The sequence below is a fragment of the Erinaceus europaeus genome, chromosome 8 (genome assembly GCF_950295315.1).
Source record: "Erinaceus europaeus chromosome 8, mEriEur2.1, whole genome shotgun sequence".
Lineage (NCBI taxonomy): Eukaryota > Metazoa > Chordata > Mammalia > Eulipotyphla > Erinaceidae > Erinaceus > Erinaceus europaeus.
In genome coordinates this window covers 114,592,339-114,613,076 of record NC_080169.1, presented here as the reverse complement: position 1 = coordinate 114,613,076, position 20,738 = coordinate 114,592,339, and the positions used below count along the sequence as shown (strand labels likewise).

The window sequence follows — 20,738 nt, the reverse complement described above, 5'->3', positions numbered from 1 at the left end:
AAAACCTCATAGCTTAAATATTTAAAATAATAATTTTGTTAAATCAGGATTTGCCAAAACAAATCTATCAGACCAGAAGCACCATGTATTACCTTAATTTATCAAGAATAAACCTCTGACAGTGTCTTAAAACAAACCAGATAATTTTTTGCTCTCTAAAAGAACTGATTAAAGTTTGACATGTAGAATATGTACTCTCAAAAGCCAATTATTTCATAATTTTTGTAGTTTTTCTAAATAGGGGAGTTATCTCAGTAACAACTTTATTAGAAGGAGTAAGTCACTGTAAAAGCAAAAGTAACTAACTCATGAGTAAGATTTAAAAATCTCTTAACAAGTTTTAAAATAAAAGTTTTAACCGGAACATTTTTGTCTATATCAGACATAAAACTCTCTTAACTTTTTACCTAGTCTCTCATGTTTTAATATCTAGAGTTCATTTTCAGGGAAACCAGGGGCATACTTCTTGAATAAAATGTAAAAAGGTTAGCTAAAACATCTATACAGCTCTACATTAGGCCGCCCCATATTTATTTGATAAGTTTTATTTGGAAAAAATTTTTTTTACATATCTTATTTAAATTAAACCTCATTTTTCAGAGCAAAAGCCTCTGGTGTTAGATAATTAACATAACCATTGTGTTATCTTTTACTAACCCAAGCCAGTTTTGCCTGTTTAGTTGAGAAAGTATTTTAAAAACAATTTTAAGTAAAATGTTAAACTTTGTTTGTTAGGATCTTTGCTTATCACAAAGCTATCACACCCTTAGGGCAGCTATGAATAAGGGTGAATAAGGGCACAATTTAATTGATCTTTCACTTTGATTTGGATAGGTAACTTAAAAAGCTAAGATAAACCTCATAGCTGAAAATGTTCAAAATAAATTTTTACTGTTAACATTTCTTTTAGATGACCATTTTACTCTAAATAATTTTGTTGAATCACATCTATCAAATGAAAACTTTTTATCAGGCCAGGAATACCACATTTAACCCGTTTTTCCTGGCAAGACCACTGCTGTACACTGACTGGGTTATTAGAAAGCCAGTTCAAACATGGAATTAACAAATTAACAAACAGTGGCAGTTGGTATTGGGGTGCTGGTAAGATTTACAATTCTCACAAGAGGGAGAGAGACTGCAGGGGCATTTTACCATGCCTAGAGATCTCAGAAAATCTTTTAACTAATGAATTGAAGCTGATATTAGCTATCAGAAGGACAAAACTGTCTTATATTTTACTTTGGTAAAGGTGTGCCAACTTTATGAGTCAGGATCTTAAAAACCACATTTAGCTTAACTAAATCTTATTTAAAACTTAAAGCAAACTATTATTTTGGAGGGTTAACACATATTAGTGAAAACAAGGTTAGCACAGACTTAAAACAGACATTCTTGGTGAAAAAAAAATTTTTTCCATAGCTCACAGCCACTCCCACCCCACCCCGACCCCAGGAGGGGCGGGTGTGGCTAGAGGAATGACTGACTGCAGTCTTTGCCAATCTGTGGAGCAGGAGCTCTGTGATGTGATTGGCTGCACGGACAGAACAGGTGGGCTTAGTTTACTGCGCATGGAGAAAAATCTTTAAAATTATTTTTCTGGGCTAAGGTACATTTTTAGAGTTTTAAAGAAACAAATCATTAAATTTCTATCAGAAGTGTGTACTGGTTCTCTGATTAATAGTTTTTAAGTTAGAGCTCTGGTGGTAGCCAGAGGGAAAAGCTGGATTTTTTTTTTTTTTTTTTTTTTTTGCTGGCTACTTTTAAGATAATGCCAAATCAAGAGCCCACAGTTCTTTAACTCATTGTAAATGGTCTCGTTTTTCTTCTACTAATTTTCTAAGGGAGGCTGTTTTTTGTGCTAGTTGAGTTTTAGCCTTGGTGGTGTCGGCCAAGTCAAGGACCAGAGCACAAAACGGAGGGGTGGTGGCATAGGGAGGCGGTCTGGACAAAGAAGAGCCTAGGGGTGGCTGGTCAGGAAATATGATATTTGGCCATCTCTTCATCAAGGGATAAGGCCTCTTCAAAAGAAAGACTATCATCAGGCCCATCTTTGGCGGGGGGTCTTAAGGTTGTCAAAGAGGGGTAAATCTTAACAGGAGGGGACTTAGCAGGAGCCGTTTTGATCTCAGCAGCCTCAGGGGTGGGGTCTCCTGAATCAGGCATGGGAATAGAGACAGACTCACAAACAGAAGGTGGCCGGGAGTGTCGTTGTAAGACTTTTTCTCCCTCTCTCATGACTCCCTGTACATCAGGACAATGTTTATGGACTTTGAGTATATCATTTACTAAATTCTAATAAGAAAAAGCCTGGACTGGAATCTTTTCTGGACCAAAGGTCTCATAAAAATCTCTTAAACAGTTTCCTACTCTAGCCCATCTTTTTTCATCAATAATCTCTTCTAAGGGGAACCAAGGATAAACATCACTCACAAAATAAAAAAAAAACTTCTTGAGATCCTTTTTCTTAACCCTTACTCCTCGTGTCTTGAGGGACTCTTTGAGGCCCTTAAGCAACAAATCATGTTTATACTCAATGCTTGTCCCATAATTGCGTTGCTCTTTCTTACCTCAAAACGGATCAATCTCACAGATGGGTGAATCTGCGGCGATCACCATGCGGATCTTCACTCACTCTGGGCTAGAGCGGCGATCCAATGCGAACCTTCACTCACTCCTTCTCTGAAGTGGTGGTCGTATGCTCCTTGGTCGACCATCGGGGAGCAACGTTCTCTCGGACCCCAGACCCAAAAAGGCCCCACGTCAGGCGCCAGGTGCCCCGGCCTGCGGGGTTATCGACGGAAACCTAGGGTAGGGGGCGAGAGAATGGAGGGGACAAGAGACACGAAGAACGAGAGCAAGACAGGTTTCTGATCAAGCTCTGAAAATTTTATTTTGCAGTCACAATTTATGCACACACCATGAGGAAGTTCTGCTAAGGTAGTGGGGGGAGGGAGGTGGATGAGCAACTTTCCAAACAATTAGATGGTAATCACAGTTACAATGATCGGAATGTCCGTTCACCGGTTATGTGAGAGACTTAGCTAAGGTTTTGGCTCCCAGCACAATCTCACACTCTCTATTTCTTCTAGTTACAAAAAATGAGAAATGTAAGTAGTTCTTTTAAAATAAATTCAAGTCACTGCTTAAACACTAATGGATCATAAATCAAAACTGAATGAAAAGTAACTAGGGATTTCCAAAGGAATTAAATCCAAACACCTCGCAACAACACTGTTACATGTGAGCTTAAGAATTAAACCTGGACCTCCCGTGATACCCGAATACTTCCTTCTGGAATGAAGATTTGCTCAAGCTGAAGCAAAGGTAGCAGTGAGCACTAAACAGACACAGAGGAAACAGACTGATGTGAAGCAGTGAGGCTGGAGCGCAGAGAGCATGTGAGCTGTGTCACACTGGACAGCAAAGCTGGAGGCACCTTCACTGAGGCTCTGGGGGCAGCTCCCTGCCTGGCTGAGCAGCCCTGGACTCACTGAGCCCCAGGTGCAGGGCCTCCCTGACTTCTTGTGCAGAGGGGAGGTGGTGGGGCAGCGCTGTGGATAAACTGCTGGCACAGAAGTACACAGATGTCTGGGAGGGTGCAGCTGACTCCAGTGTGAGGGGGAAGCTCTCTGTATCTGGCCTGGAGACCCTGTAGCCCTCAGGGACCTCTCCTTTGTCAGTGACACCAGCACCAACTGAGAAGTGGATCAGTCTCAGCCCCTGTCCAGGGTCTTGCCGGTACCAGTACATGTAGTTGTGATTCATTTTCTGGCCACATTCCAATTCTGTTTCCTGTCCTGTCTTCAGGATCTGGAATTTGGGGCTCTGCATAACACTGGTTTCCACCAGGCCTGTAGAGAAGGAGAGTCAAACATTGCAGATACAGTGACCAGTCTGAGCACTTGGGACCTTGAAATGGCCCCCTTGAATGGACCCAGCCAGGAGACTCACCTGCCTGCAGGAGACAGGTGGCCACACAGCAGAGGAGGCTGATGCTCATGGCAGGGGCAGGGCAGAGAGGAGGGGTCTCCTGTATATGTGGTGCTGAGCAGGGAGCAGGCTTTGCCGAGAACCATTCTGAGGTGTCACTCTCCCTGACAGAGTCCCAGAGCCAACCTGGAATAAGGGCCACACCTCTTCCTCCACAGGGTCCAATAAAAATGTCTGCAAATTACAGTTTAGAAAGAAAGAGTGTTTGGTCAAGATGTCATGTGTCCTTCAAGTCACTCAACTTCTTTAGTAAAGAGCTTTGGAGGAAAGGAAGAAAGGAAGAGAGAAAGAAGGAAGGAAGAAAAGAAAGGAAAGAAGGAAGGAAGGAATGGAAAAAGAAATGAGTTTTGGTGCTAGGACGACTAGTCCACTGCAACTGTTGGTCATTTATTTGTAGAGACAAAGAGAAGCTGACAGTGTAGAGACAGAGATATAGAGACACCTGCCACCCTATTCCTCTGTTCAAGAAGCAATCTAGTGCAGGTAGGATCTTGGGATTGAACCTAGGTCCTTGGATATGGTATCATTATGCACACTATATCTATGTATCACTAGTCTCTCAAGAGTTGTGTCTTTATGCTTGTTTCAAGTGTAGTTTTTACACAAAATATATTTTATAGGTTTAAATGTGCTATAAAACAAAGGTCAAAGTAAATGTTACAAGTTCAATCTTCTAGACATTACACTTACAAATGGGTAGAACAGTTGTTTTCATGTTATATTTTGCATATACTGCAATTGTACATGGTATATGCCCCAAATATTTGCAGATACACTTTATGAATGAACTGTTTCTATTTCTTTCCAGTGGGGGCCAGGGTACCATTTACATTGCTTGTAAATTCCCTGTACAGCAGGAGAGCACATCTGGGAAATTCTTAACCATACAGACTCCATGAGATACATCACATTACTTGGGTTTACACAGTGGTCACAGGGAAATAAAGTGGCTCTTAACCTGAGAGGGTCAGTGGATATTTCTTGTTTTGAGTGATGTATTCCTTAAAAGTCATCGTGAAGAGGTCAGGCGGTAGTTAAGCAGTTTAAGCGCACATGGAGTGCAGCACAAGGACCGGGGTAAGGATTCCAGTTGGATCCCCTGGCTCCCCACTTGCAGGGGGGGTCGCTTCACAAGCAGTAAAGGTGAAGCAGGTCTGCAGGTGTTTATCTTTCTCTCCTCCTCCCTGTCTTCCCCTCCTCTCTCAATTTCTCTCTGTCCTATCCAACAACAACAGCAGTAAAAACAATAACAATGACAACAGCAACAAGGACAACAAAATGGGGAAAAAAATGGCCTCCAAGAGCAGTGGATTCGTGGTGCAGGCACCAAGCCCAGCAATAACGCTGGAGGCAGAATTAAATCAATCAATCCTTAAAGGCATTGTGAAAGAATTTATGCTAATCACACAAGAAGAATTATCTTCCCAGTCCAGGAGGTGGTGGCGTCCCCAGGGTAGTGCACCTGTTACCATGAATAAGGGCTGGGGCTCAAGCTCTGTACCCAACTACAGTAGAAACCTTCACAAGTGGTGAGACTATGGTGCAGGTCTCTCTCTCTCTCTGAAATTCTATTAAAATCAAAGTAAAATAAGAGATCACCAGTAACAGTGAAGTAGTTATATAGTTATTGTACTGTATCAATAACTTAGTGGCAAGAAAAATTTCTGAAGAAGAGGAAGCAGATATGGACACCCCTCTATGGAATGAATGTACCATATATGTAAACATATAGATGGGGGGAGTGGAGCACCTGGAATGATGTGCCCATAGTACTAAGCACAAGGATCTGGGTTTCAGGCATTGACTCCCCACCTGCAGGGGGCATGCTTCACAAATGGTGAAGCAGGTCTGCAAGTGTTTCTCTTTCTACCTCTCTATCTCCCCTCCTGTCTCAAATTTCTCTCTGTCCTATAAAATAAAATGGAAAAAAAATGGCAGTGAATTTGTAGTACCGGCACCGAGGCCCAGCAATAACACCGGAGGAGAAGAAAGTCAGAAAGGAAAAGAAAGAAAGAAGGAAAGAAAGAAAGGAAGGAAGGGAGGAAGGAAGGAAGAAAGAAAGAAAGAAAGAAAGAAAGAAAGAAAGAAAGAAAGAAAGAAAGAAAGAAGGAAAGAAAGAAAGAAAGAAGGAAAGAGATGGGGGGAGAGACTGTTTCATTACTTACACTGTGGATACTGAACTATGACCTTGAGGACATCAATTCTTCTAAGTTATATCAACAGGTAAAAGCCATTCTTACTTTCATGATTTCAGAAGCATTAACACATAACACCTCTATAATCAGCAGAGAGACTGTTTTCTGTCCCAGGCTGTGTCAGTCTCCTGCCACCCCCAGGCTCCCATTGTCACTTCCTGAGCTGGGCAGGAAGGTTTTTGTGTTCTAGGCTGCTGCTGGTACAGGGCTGTGCTATGCTGCTGGCACAGAGATACAGGGCTGAGTCTTCTGGTTCCAGGGAGCTCACAGTCAGCTCAGAGCGATGGTCATTGCTGAATTGCTGGACTGAGAAGTTGGCAGGGAGAATTCCCTTCTCATTCAGTTGCCCATTGTAATACTGCACCAGAAACTGGAGGCCTTGGGCCTGGGTCTGCTGGTACCAGTACAAGGCGTAATGTCCAGATTCATAGGAACACTTCAGGGTCACTGGCTGTCTTCTTGCTTTGATCAGGTGCTTGGGGATTTGGACAACTTCAGATTCCACTGGGTCTGTTGAGGAGGAGACAGAAGTTAATCACAGACACAGGAAAGCCTCCCTCAGCAGCCCACATCCCCCCCCCCCCCCCCCCCTGCATCATAGGTTTCTGAAATGGAGAGGCCTGTCACAGACTCATATGGAGCTCAGGACTCACCTGTCTCCAGGAGACACAGGGCCACACAGCAGAGGAGCCTGGAGCCCATGGCAGCTCCAGGGACCAGACAGCTCCCAGATAAGGGTGGGACTACAGTTCTCACCCTCCTGCTGCCCTGATAGGACATTTGCTTCTGATGGCACTGCTGTGATGTCACTGTTTTACTGCTCCAGTCCCTGCAGGCTGGGCTCTAGACTGTGTCCCTTGGCAAGCTCCAACATTATCTACTGTCTATTCCCTTCCTCAGCTGTACAGCCCCTCAACCAATGTTGCTTTGATTTCATTTGACCACATGTACCTTGGGGGCCTCTTTTGGCCCCTGCCTGCCATTCATTAACCAGCCCTCAGTTCTCTAATCCTTTCAGCCCTCCCTTTCACTTACCGGTTCTAGGAAATCCTTCCTGCCTAAGGGCTCCCACCCCTTTATGATGCCCACAGCTCTCTGTGTCCACAGTGCCCCCAAGTGGCTAAAAAGTCCACAGTCTCATGACAAAGAATGAATAATGGTCATTCCTATTCTTTTCCTTCCTGGAAACTGGAATGTGAATTTTCCATAAAAAGCACCAAGTGACCGAGGTCTGTAAGAGGCTACAGTGCAGAAACATTCAAAGTATCTTTCTTTGGTCACAAGGAGGGATCAAGGGATGGTCTCTACTCTTGAGTCCCATGTTCCTTGAAGTCAGTCAGGTTTGGAAAGTCACGTAAGGTGCATGATCTTCCTACTGTGATAATCTAGAGGTGGGAAGAGAGAAAGATGAGGGGTCAGCTCTGTGGGTGCTGGGGCCTGGGGTGCTTGCAGATGTAGAAAAAGAGACCTGACTCCTTTTCTTCTCTGAAAATATGCAGTTGGGCAAGTCACTTCATCTCAAGCAAACGAACGGTTAAAATAGACAGCTGCATGTCATGATTCCTCTAATTTTAAAAACCTGGCATCATAAGGGTCACAGAGGTTCTTCTTTTTTAAAATTTATTTATTTATAAAGGGTCACAGAGGTTCTTCCCCTTTCCCAGGCTGAGCCAGCACACTCACGTGACGCATCTGTCACTTCCTGAGCTGAGCAGGAAGGTTTTTGTGCTCCAGGCTGTGGCTGGTGCAGGGCTGTGCTATGCTGCTGGCACAGAGATACAGGGCTGAGTCCTCCAGATCCAAGGAGCTCACAGTCAGCTCAGAGCTGTGGTTGTTCTTGAACTGCTGGACTGAAAACCGATCTGGCAGTTTTCCTTTCTCCATCTCTTCCATATCTGTATACTGAACCATAAACTGGGGGCCCTGGCCCTGCGTCTGTTGATACCAGTAGACTGAGCGGTGTCCAGATTCATAGAAACATCTCAGGGTCACTGGCTGCCTTCTTGCTCTGACAAGGTGTTCTGGAGTTTGTGTGACTCCTGTACCCACTGGGCCTATTGGAAAGGAGACAAAAAGAGACTGTGGGACACCACAGAGGAAAGGTGTCCTGCTGAAGTCTCATCGAGGCAGGCTTGTGTCTCTGGCAGAGGTCCTACCCCAGACTCACACAGAGCCCAGGACCCACCTGACCCCAGGAGACACAGGGCCACACAGCAGAGGAGCCTGGAGCCCATGGCAGCCTTAGGGACCAGACAACTCCCAGCTCAAGGCGGGTCTACAGCTCTCACCCTTCTGCTGCCCTGATAGGACGATTTGCATCAGAAGTCACTGCTATCTCATCACTGGTCTGATATTGCCCTCCCAGCAGTCTATGTGCCTTGTTCTCTGTGCCCCCTTGGCATGTACCAAGCTTATCCTCTGTGCACTTCCCTGCCTGTACATTTCTAAATGTTTTATCATAGAGAACTTCTTAATAGTATCTGAGTCTCTAAAATAAGCTCAAAATTTATGTAAATATCCAAGATTTGTTTTTCTTTCCAATAGGAACTGACACATATTATTCTTTTATTTTTTTAAATACACCTCACCATGAATCAGGAATTTTGTTTCCACCAAATGAAAGACTTACTAAGAAGGTTGGAATCTAGATAAATTGGGTGGGAGGTTTATTAGGTAAAATTACACAGAGATTGTAAATTCCAAAATATATGGAATCAAATACATGTTATACTATTTCCAGCAACCCCCAAGGACATCTGAGACCTAGAATGGGAACGTGGATGGAATGGAAGGCTGGCAAAGTACTTATTGAAAGGGACACTGGTGGGACCAGGGACCAGATAAAGTATCTCATGAGATCTTCCCCAGTGGTATTGAGTGATTGGCAGACACTTGAAGCATTAATTAAATCTTGAACATGTCTGCCCTGCATTCTGCTGCAGGCAAGGGTTCAAGACTAAGACTAAGGGGGCCGGTGGTTGTCCATCTGGTTGAGCAACACACATTACAGAGCTCAGTGACCTGGGTTCAAGCCTTTGGTCTCCAACTGCTGGTTAAGAGGAGGATTTACCAGCCTTTCAAAGGTGTTGCTGGAGTGTTCCAGGTGGTTATGCAGCCAGTTAAGGATACATAGTCCTATATGCAAGGACCCCTCAAGAATCAAGGTTTGACCTCTCACTCCCCAGCTATAGCGAGGATGCTTCAGGAGAGGTGAAGCAGGTTTTCAGATGGTGCTCAGTCTCTCTCCCACTTTATCTTCCCATTGCCAAATTTCTCTCTGTCTCATCAAATTAAATGAAAAACAAAAACAAAAACAAAAACAATGGCCAAGAGGATTGGTGAATTATTAGTGTCTGCACCAAACCCTGGGGGGGGGGGGGGGCGTTCTGCAGGAGTCTCTCTCCTTTTCAACCTCAACCTTGACCTCTCTCACTCTCTACCTAATATTACTATCTTAGTTTCTCTGTTTCTATCCAAACAAAAAAGACTAAGCCTAGATATGACCTGTTGCTGTTAGCACATGGAATCCATGAACACACAGGCAGGATTCTGCTCAGAGATGTCTGTGTGAGGAGCTCCAGGAAATGGGGAGCTGAGCCCTACTGAGTCCTGCTTCCTGCAGCTGCCAGCAGGTTTGTGCACAGGGAGAAGTGGACTGTGTGGGGCTGTGTCTCTGTGCTGGCACAGAGGTACACAGAGGCGTCTTCTGGCTTCACGGGGTCCACTTGGAGGTTCAAGTGGGAGCTGTCTGGGCATTCAGGCAAGAAGTGACCAGGAACTGTTATTGTCAGTGAGTTTCTGATAATTGAATGTGAACATGAGTTCTAGTGGCTTCTGAGCACTCTGTCTATACCAGTACATAGCATTATGTCCCAGGTGCTGTTCACACTTCAGGGTGGCTTTTCCTGCCTTCACCATCACCAGGTATTTAGGCATCTGGGTAATTCCAGTGTCTATGGAGGCCGCTGGAAAAAAGGGACAAAATTCAGTTAATGTATAGAAAAAGGATTGTTGTTGTAGTCACAGACAAAATCCTGGCTTCTGAAGAAAGGTCATTTAAATCCAAGACTCACCTGCTCCCAGGAGACAGAGGGCCACACAGCCCAGCAGCCAGCTGTTCACGGTAAGGTCAGAACTGGGAAAGAATCATCTACCCAGGATGCCCTGGGCAGGGGCTGCACTCTGGTGTTCCTGTTCTTGGTTGGTGGTTTTGTGTGTGTGTGTGTGTGTGTGATGTTATTTGCACATCTGTAGAGGACAAGATATGCATATTAAGTATCCTAGGCCTTCTGCAAGGTTGGAAACTACCACATTTGAGAGATGCTTTGGTTTTGATTGTGTTGTCAGCCTCGTTCTCTCCTCTCTTAAAATATGTTTATTTCACTAGCAATCTACCATTCAGGGTGTACCTTTCCACCACAGCTACCGACACCTTTTTGTCTGCTTCCCTCCATACCCATTCTCACAATTAGGTTGCTTTTTTGTTTTTGTTTTTTTGTTAAGTTCATCTGTGTTGATCCTCTCTATTCCATATATCAGTTAAATGATCCAGTAATTACCTTTCACCTTACCTATTTCACCCTCACATAATCACTTCCAGTTCATCTAGTTATTCCCAAAGGATAAATTATCACCTGCTTTTTAAAAAATTATTATTATTTACTTTGTATAGAGGCATAGAGGAATTGTGAGGGAAGGGAGATAGAAAAGATGAAAAAGAAGGAGGGAGTTTAGAGGAGAGGAGGAGCGAGAAAGAGAGATAAAGACAGAGGGAGACTCCTGCAGTTGTTTCACTGCTTGTGAAGCCTTCCCGGGCAGGGGGACTTGAAGCTAGGTTCTTATGCTCCGACTGTGCTCAGACCAGGAACACCACCACCAGTCCTGTAATCTCTTTCTGCAGAGTACTAGTCTACAGTTACAGCATCACAGCTGACATGCACTTAGGTTGCTTCCATTCTTTGACTATTGTGAAGAGTATAGTTATGACTATACCCCTTCCAACTAGTGTTTTTATACACAATTAATTTAAAAAGATAAATTAGGCTCCAGGTGTGGGTGCACGTGGTTGAGGGAACATATTATAATGCACTTGAACCCTGGTTCAAGTCCTTGGTCTCCACTTGCAGGGGGGAGGCTTTCTAGTGATGACACAGTGCTGCAGGTTATCTCTCTCTCATGCATCTCCCTTATCTCTCTCAATTTCTCTCTGTCTTTATCTAATCAATCAATCAATCAATCAATCAATCAAGAATATGCTTAAAGGTGAATTAGGATTAGCCAGGCAGATGCAGCCCTTTGACTTTTGTTCTTTTGCTAGTCATACAATCTCCCATTATTTCCCCCTTGAAGTGGCTTCCATCCATTCCAGCATGGTCAAATAAAACAGTCATTCAAACTAGAGGATGGCTGTGTTTCTCAGGCCCTAAATCAATGGGCTCCCTTTGCCTGGCTACGTGGAGGAGCATGACTGGGAGGATGGTGATGACTGCCTTCTGAGCCAGTGCCCATCACCAACCATTAACCATGCTGGGTGCAGATTCTAGGAAGAGGGCAAGGGGGACTATCAAGGACTAATCCCTTCTCAGTCCCTGAAGTGAAGGGTGTGGGGTGTGGCTGGGCTTAGAGCAAGCACATGGCTGATATATATAATTTCCTTTGTAGGAAAGGGGATTTATTTGAAGATGCTTTTAGTTGGGTATCTTTGAGATGTCTGCTGGTGATACACCAGCCTAATATAAGAAAGGAGCCTCAGGGAGTTGGGCTGTAGCACAGCGGGTTAAGCGCAGGTGGCGCAAAGCACAAGGACTGGCATAAGGATCCCGGTTCGAACCCCGGCTCCCCACCTGCAGGGGAGTCGCTTCACAGGCGGTGAAGCAGGTCTGCAGGTGTCTATCTTTCTCCCCTCCTCTCTGTCTTCCCCTCCTCTCTCCATTTCTCTCTGTCCTATCCAACAACGACAACAACAATAATAACTACAACAATAAAACAACAAGGGCAACAAAAGGGAATAAATATATAAAATAAATATTAAAAAAAAAAAAGAAAGGAGCCTCAGTGCAAGGGACTTCCTCCTTCTTCCTTCCCATCTCTCTTTCCTCTCCTCCTCCCCCCCCCCCATCTCAGGTGGTTCAGTGTAGCCATAGTGTCTCCTTGTGGCCAAAGCTGAGAAGTGTGTGATTCTCTAGCTCATGTTCTTGACAGTTTAAGAATCTGGACCTACCCTTCAATCCACAGACTGTGTGCACCCAGCCATAAGAGTATGAAAAGCAAAGGAATGTGGCATCTGTAACAATGAATATAGCAGCAAAAAAAACCAGCATTCCAAGTTTATACAATAAAAATAAAAAAAGATTAATGAAGCCCCTGTGGAACTCAAGAGCATTATTTTTCTAACCAATTCTCAGTGATCAACAACTAAGAGCAAGCTTCAAAAGTGAACATGCTGGGCCCTGGGAGTGTATCACCCAGTAGCCTGGAACACACATGCTACCATTCATAAGGATCCATTTTCAAGTTCCCAACTGACCTGGGGAAACTTTACAAGGAGGGGAGCAGTACTGCAAGTTTATTTCTCTCCCCCCCCAATCACTGTGTGTGTTTGATGCCACACTCCTCACCTCTTACGTCAGGGACTGAAATGGTATCATTTCAGCAGCTCTTTTCCTCTTTTTGCAGTACTGGAATTCAGACCGAGTCCATCAGTTCTGCAGATGGCTTTCCAATCTGGGCGTAGCCTGCCTGTTCTATTGCGCTACATAAATTCTTAGTTGATATGCACAGTTCTTGGAATATCATCAGTCCTCTTAAAATGGATGCCTATGCCATTATGACGTTTTCATTCTAAGACAGGTGCAGACACAAAAACATCACAAAGAAGAATGTCTGTGATTTCTAAGTGGTTTTTAGCTGGTATTAAGTGCACAACAAAATACATTAAAACGCAGAAGTAAATATCTCCATCAGTTCCTGCACTCCAATTCCAGCACAGAGGTCACTACTAAAGGCTCTCCAGACGTCAGCTCTGATGAAAGCCATGGGAAGTGTTCTGATACACATTAGTCACTGGTCACCTTTACAAACCATCCAAATATTGGGGGAAATGCCAATAACTCAATTCAAACAGTTACATTAATTAATTGTATTGTGAATATTTCAGTAATTTCCCATCCATTTGAACAATAATTAACACAAATTTGATGCAATAGTTTTACAGGGGGATATTCTCTATTAGCTATCACAAATCAATAATGTCAACTTTTCCTGATGAGAAAAAGAGACATGATTACTGAGGGTAGGATTAAAGGAAGACCTTAGCTAGATCCGGAGTTCCAAACTTAAAATTAGTGTCAGTCTTATAAAATTATAAACATTAAGCTAAAACACGTACACTCCTATGTAGCCCTGTGTTCATAGCTGCACTATTCACAATAACTGAGAAATGGATGCAGCCTAAATGTCCAGTTAGATGAGTGGGCAAAGACTTTATGGGCCATGCATTCACTGAAGCACTGCTTCACAGTTATAAAGGTGATATTGTAGCCTTTGGAACAAGATAGATGGAACTTGAGAGACTGTGCTTACTGAAGTAAGGAAGTGAGAGACCACTGCCAAATGGTTTCACTTATGTGTAAAATATACTTAAGGGAATCACAGGAGCTTGCTGAAAAAAAAAACCCCAAAATTCAAGTCTTTTCTAATATTTTATTAGAACTATGGTGATTAAGGGGGACAGGGGAATAGGGGGAGGTTGTAAATACTTGGCGACAGGTACAGTGTGAAATTATACCCTGTGATTTTATAATTGTATAAGCCTTATTAAATCACTAAAAATCAAACTTATTTTGCTCTAAAACAGAGACACATCCAGTAAGGTAAGCTTGGACATGAATCTGTAAAATAAGCACATGGTGTCTAGTTCCGTCCTGTCCTTGAACTCACAGGCAGGATTCTGCTCAGAGATGTCTGTGTGAGGAGCTCCAGGAAATGGGGAGCTGAGCCCTGCTGAGCCCTGCTTCCTGCAGCTGCCAGCAGGTTTGTGCACAGGGAGAAGTGGACTGTGTGGGGCTGTGTCTCTGCTGCTGGCACAGAGGTACACAGAGGCGTCTTCTGGCTTCACAGGGTCCACTTGGAGGTTCATGTGGGAGCTGTCTGGGCATGCAGGCAAGAAGCGACCAGGAACTGTGCTATTGTCAATGAGTTCTTGATTGTTGTAGTAAAACATGAGTTCTAGTGAACACTAGAACTAGAGTTCTAGTGAGCACTCTGTCTATACCAGTACATAGCGTTATGTCCCAGGTGCTGTTCACACTTCAAGGTGGCTTTCCCTCCTTTCACTGTCACCAAATATTTAGGCATCTGGGTAATTTCGGGGTCCATGGAGACTGTGGGAATAAGAAGATTTAGTGTTGTCTGCGACTATTCTGTGAAGAGAGCAACATGCACAGTCCATGCACAGTGGTGTCTTCATTAGCCCCAGCACTCACCTGCTCCCAGGACACCAAAGACCACTGCACAGAGGATCCTGGAGACCATGGTGGCCTTGGACAGGAGGGGCCTCCTGTCTTATGCTCAGGTGTCTGGTCTCCTAGATGTATTTCACTGGTTGAAAGGTAAGTTATCCTCAAAATGTCACAGTCTCTGTTAGTTTCTACACCACCCCTTCCCTCTTTCCATTTCCTGCGTTGCTCTGGGACCTGACTGGTGGCTTTGACCTTGCTTGAGTGCTCAGAGGAAGTCATCCCTCTATCCGTTGCACAAAGAGGTTTCTTAGAAGGGACTGAAAGGTGGTGCACCCGGTTAAGTGTACACATTACATTGCACTAAGACCCGGTTCAAGTCCCTGGTCCTTACCTGTGGGGGGCCGGGGGGTAGGGGAGCCTCAAGAGTGGTGAAGCAGGACCTTAGATGTCTGTTTGTCTCTCTATCCCCCCCTCAATTTCTCTGTCTTTATCCAATAATAAATAAAGATAATTTTTAAAGAAGAGGTTTCTCCTCCTTCTGAGGAAGCATCTCCAACCATTTTCTATAGAAACCCACTTGGGATTTTTTTAATCCACTAGATATATATTAAATGCATACAGTATACTGTGTACTACTCAAGAATCAGGAGCAAAAACGATTAAAGATCCAAGAGTTCTTTCATAGGAAGAAAACTAACAGTATTCAATCAAATACTGCTCATCTATAAAACAGATAAAATTCTGCCATTTTCAATATGGATGACCTACAGATGATTATATTTATTAAAAGAAGTCAGACAGAGACAAAACACCACACTATACCACTTGCAGACAACGTAAAGAGAATATATTAAAGAGACTATAAACAGGTGAATTAAAGCAAAAATGAACAGCTAATGATCACGAGGACAGAATGAGAGTGTCCATAAATCAAATAAAAAGGGACAAGCTTATAATGAATGAAAGTTTTAATGATGAACTTTATGTGACATATACACATGTTGACTCTCACTAATGCCCAACTGAAACTCATTTTTGTTATGACACAATGTTAATTCAAAATGTTAGGGAGATTTATTTTTTAAAGATTTATTTATGAGAGAGAGGGAGGGGGAGGGAAAGAGAGAGAGAGAGAGAGAGATCCAGAGCATCACTCTGGCATATGTGATGCCAGGGATTGAACTCTGTAGCTCATACGTATAAATCCTGTACTTAACCATTGTGTCACCTCCCTAATTTATGGTTTTACTTTTCAGGTGAGAAAAAGAGACCATCATGGAGAGTAGAATGTGTTAATTTGTCTAATATTTTTCATCAAATTAATGCTCCAGGATTGTATGTTGAAACAGTATATCTGCATTTGGGTGTAATCGATCGTAGGTGTCTAAATCACTACATTTACATATTTCTCATGTCCTCATTCATAAAATCTAAATAAAGGGAAAACAGGAAATAATTATCTGCAAACTCCCTGAAACTCAGAAAAAAACTTGAATTGATGAAGATGAACTCCTTTCAGGTAATTTACCAGGACACAATCCCATCACAATGCTTAGTGGGTTGCTGTTACTGAATATGATTGTTCAATGAATCACTAAATGATTGAATGTAATGGAAGTAGAGAATTCATATAGCACCTATGTCTAACTGATGAAAAATTTTGACTCAGGGTCTGAGACATAATTCCTAGCATAGTGTGTGTGTGTGCCTTGTACAATGTAGGTTTGAGCCCCAGTGCCACATGGGAGATGTCATGGTAGTAGAACATAAAGAAATCTGATATATTTTCTTGTCTCTTACACCACACTATCTTTTTATATAAATGAAAAAAAAATATCAGAGTCATGAAATTGTACATATACATGGCCCTGGGAAAAGAAAGGATGGAAGGCAGAAAGGTATAAAGAAAAGAAAGGAGTGGGCCAGGAAGTAGTGCAGCGGGTTAAGTGCACATGGTGTGAAGCTCAAGGACCTGTGTAAGTATCCAGGTTTGAGCACCTGGCTCCCCACCTACAGGGGGGAATCACTTCACAAGCAGTGAAGTAGGTCTGCAAGGGTCTATCTTTCTCTTCTCCTCTCTCTGTCTTCCCCTTCTCTCTTGATTTCTCTCTGTCCTATCCAACAACAATGACAGCAGTAACAACGATGATAAACAACAAGGGAAACAGAAGGGAAAAAATAGCCTCCAGGAGCAGTGGACTCATAGTGCAGGCACCAAGCCCCAGCACTAACCCTGGAGGCAAAAATAAAAAATAAAAAAAGAAGGAAGTAAAGGAAAGAAGAGAAAGAGTGAGAGAGAGAGATCTTCAAAATAAAACATGATTTAGATTTTTATAACTCTCAGTTTGTTATCGCATGTTTGTGACCAAGTCTTTCTATGGGAAGGTGTTTCACCAGAGAGAAAGACACAAGAGGAACTCGTGGGGGCCTGGTAATACAATTCTTTATTAATGCAGATGTTCCAGAGCGGGGTGCGAGCACAGCGAGTTTAGGCTACATGGAGCTAGCAAGAGAGCCTCCTCCCACTATGCACACCAGCCCTTCTCCAGGTCTTCTCCAGGTCAGGAGGCAGAAGAGAAACAGAGCAAAACCGGAACAGCAGCAGGCTTATAGGGTAAAAACGGAAGTAGCAAGTCAGGAACGGGATTGGCTTGGAAAGGGGGTGGAGAGAGGCAAAAGGCATGCTGGGAAGGTGGAAGTATCCTTAGCAACTGTTGTGATGGTTTTAACTGAATTAACAATACCCTGAGGGGATAACATGGTGGGGATCTTTCAGACAAAACAATGATTATGTAAATGGACCATAGTGTCAGCAATGGAGCATGGAGCAGGAGGCAGGGCTGGCTTTAAAGTCAGACAGGAAGGGTCATCTCCAATCACTGTATCCTAACTGACATTAAAAATGCAATTATCCCCTGAGCACTAAGCTGCTTTTTTTGTTTGTTTGTTTTAGATCACTGATCAAATGAACTATAAATGGGTAAGAACAGACTGTTATATTGATGAATATCCCTGAGAAAGAGATTAAATCAGGTTAAGTAGAGAATATCACCACTAGACTACATAAATACAACACTCTGTGAATTTAAAACTGGTGGAGAGGAAAGATTTAGGAGAAAAAACACAAGTATTTCTCCTTGAAATATATTACATCACAATGAATGTGAGAGTGATTGGCACTGATGAGAAAGAAGAGAAGTAAAGAAGAGTAGAGGACATATTCAAAGAAATCAGAGAAGAAAGTTTTCCACACCTGGGCAACATCCAAAACAAGACATTCCAGAAGTTGATTGAACATAAAACTCATACAGCAAGAAGCATCATCCTAACTACATCCAAAAGTAAGGACAAGGATAGTAAGTGAATGGAACCCACTCATATCAGTGCAGAACATATAGTCTTTAAAACCAATAATGCACATCCCTCTAGCCACTGTCACTGGTCATCTCCATTAGGAACAACAAAATTGACCCATCTGTGGGCCCCATAGGGCCTTGTCCTCAGTGTGGATGAGCAATAGTAAGGAATGTCCCATTCTCCAGAGGGAGGATGGACAACATACTCTACCTACCACCTAAGCATGATGGGACCTGAAATTGGTGCAGCCTGGAATGTTCCTAGCCATGACCACAGAATGCAAGCTCAAACCTACAGGGATGCAGAGATTACATAGGCTCCTGTGCTGAATACAGACCCCAGACCAAATCAATGGGGTTTATAGTTAACAATATTTATACACTTCTTCCATATTTGGGAGCGACTCTCTTCCCTGATCTAGCTTTCTAGTCTTTTTTCCAACTATGACACCGTCTCCACAGACAATAACTTGGATCCACTGCATATTAGCTGTTAGGATCAGGCAAAAAATTGTAAAGTCATGGGCCCTTGGAATATGCCTAGAATAGACCTACTAGCTTTTTCCAAAATGGAGACACCAAATCATCATCTGCAACATTCCAGCCTTTAGGTTAGTGATTAGTCAACATTTTTTTCTGCTTTGTATCTTAACTCTTTTTTTTTTTTTTTTTTTTTTTTTTTTTAGTATATGTGCTGCCAAAGCGAGCACTTAACTCTTTTTTCAACCACCAGGTTTCAGGTGCTACCATGATGCCAACTGGACTTCCCTGGGCAGACGACCCCAGCTATGAATCCTGGAGCCCCACCTCCCTAAACCCTTGCCACACTAAAAAGGGAGAAAGACAGGCTGGGAGTATGGATAGATGCCAATGCCCAGGTCCAGCAGGGAAGCAATTACAGAAGCCAGACCTTTCACCTTCTGCACCCCACAGTGACCCTGGGTCCATACTCCCAGAGGGATAAAGAATAGGAAAGCTATCAAGGGAGGGGATGGGATACGGAGTTCTGATAGTGGGAATTGTGTGTACTTGTACCCCTCTTGATAGTCTTGATAGTCTTGATTGTGTGGTTGTACCCCTCTTGTTAGTCTTGTCAATATTTTCATTTTATAAGTAAAAAAAAATAAATAAAATTATATAGATCAAAAGGGCAGGGGTACTGAGATGCTGGGCAACAGTGAGGAGGGAGTAGCAGTAAAGTGGGAGCTGTGTAACATACGGACCCAAAGCTGGAGGCATCTCTACTGAGGCTCTGGGGGCAGCCCCCTGCCTGGCTGAGCAGCCCTGGACTCACTGAGCCCCAGGTGCAGGGCCTCCCTGACTTCTTGTGCAGAGGGGAGGTGGTGGGGCAGCGCTGTGGATACACTGCTGGCACAGAAATACACAGATGTCTGGGAGGGTATAGCTGACTCCAGTGTGAGGGGGAAGCTCTCTGTATCTGGCCTGGAGACCCTGTAGCCATCAGGGACCTCTCCTTTGTCAGTGATACCAGCACCAACTGAGTAATGGAGCAGTCTCAACCCATGACCTGGGTCTTGTCGATACCAGTACATTCCATCATGGTTCATATCTTGAGTACATTCCAATGTCACATTCAGTCCTGTCCTCAAGATCTGGTATGTGGGTGTCTGAGTAACACCAGCATCTAGCAGACCTGTGAAGAAAGAAGTGATGATGATATGATGATCATGATGCAGAAAGATTGAGTCATGGATCTTTAAATTCTGATCCATGCAAAAGGCACAGCCCAGGACTCACCTGCCTGCAGGAGACAGGAGACCACACAGCACAGAAGGGCAATGCTCATGGCAGGGGCAGAGCAAAAGGAGGGGTCTCGTGTGTGTGTGTGTGTGTGTGTGTGTGTGTGTGTGTGTGTGGTGCCAAGAGGGGAGTGGACTCCTCAGGAAGTTATCAAAAACGTTACTCTCTTGGTCTGTGAATCAAAGATATTGTCACATGCCCACTGTCCTGCCCCCAAAGAGGCAAATGAAAGTGTATGCAAATTATCACATAAGAAAGCAAAGAGTGCATTTCTCTAATTGGAACTATGAGAAAGCGAGTTTACCCAGAGGCTTTGCTCAGAGCTCTCTCATTTTAAAAGTTCTCCATTTTTTCAGGTGGTTAGACAGAGGCCACCTGACTCCTCAGATATTGGGAAACTCCTTCTTGCTGAGCACCCAAGGCCAGCTGGCTCTTCAGATGTTAAGAGACTCCCTCCTGCTGAATGCCCCAAGGACAACTGTTTACAAAGAGTGAGATTACAGAACTCACACAAAACAAAACAAAACAAACAAACAAACAAAAACCTTTGTCCCTCTGCCCCTTGGGATAAGAGTGGCCATCCTGTTCCTGACCATTATAAAAAGAGATGAGGTTGAAGATTCTGTCTCTCTCTCCCAGGCAATGGGACCACTTTTGGCACTCCAGCTTGGGGGGAGGAGGGAACCCCTCAGCTCTCCTGAGGTCCTGTGTGTCAGTTCCTGTGTCTTTACATGTGTAAATTGCTATAATGGCTATTCTATGTGCTTGTATAAATAAATACTTCATCTTCCTCTACGTCCTGTGTGGGCCTCAGTTTGTCTTAGTTTGTAATGGGTATGATCAGAAGCAAAGCTTAACAGAACATGCATGTCTTTTTAAGTTATTCTATTTTATGCAAGAATTTTTTGGCAGAGACAGAGATAACTCAAAAAGGAAGAATGAGAAAGAGAGGACAAGACAGAGTCTCAGGAACT

General features: G+C 43.5%; 1 pseudogene and 4 gene segments (V, D, J or C); all 5 read right to left on the bottom strand.

Moving 5' to 3' along the window:
• Window positions 1–6,339: 6,339 nt before the first annotated feature.
• LOC103112870 (T cell receptor beta variable 9-like) lies at window positions 6,340–6,890 on the bottom strand. The segment is given in 2 exon segments: window positions 6,340–6,698; window positions 6,842–6,890. Coding segments are annotated over 2 exon segments (408 nt in total).
• A 993-nt stretch (window positions 6,891–7,883) lies between these two features.
• Window positions 7,884–8,468, bottom strand: LOC103112869 (T cell receptor beta variable 5-5-like). The segment is given in 2 exon segments: window positions 7,884–8,242; window positions 8,374–8,468. Coding segments are annotated over 2 exon segments (408 nt in total).
• Window positions 8,469–9,787: 1,319 nt separating this feature from the next.
• On the bottom strand, window positions 9,788–12,835 carry LOC103112868 (T cell receptor beta variable 4-2-like). The segment is given in 3 exon segments: window positions 9,788–10,153; window positions 10,262–10,302; window positions 12,813–12,835. Coding segments are annotated over 3 exon segments (430 nt in total).
• A 1,199-nt stretch (window positions 12,836–14,034) lies between these two features.
• On the bottom strand, window positions 14,035–14,840 carry LOC132539732 (T cell receptor beta variable 4-3-like; annotated as a pseudogene).
• Window positions 14,841–19,244: 4,404 nt separating this feature from the next.
• Window positions 19,245–19,860, bottom strand: LOC103112867 (T cell receptor beta variable 6-5-like). The segment is given in 2 exon segments: window positions 19,245–19,657; window positions 19,762–19,860. Coding segments are annotated over 2 exon segments (462 nt in total).
• Between the last annotated feature and the right edge of the window lie 878 nt (window positions 19,861–20,738).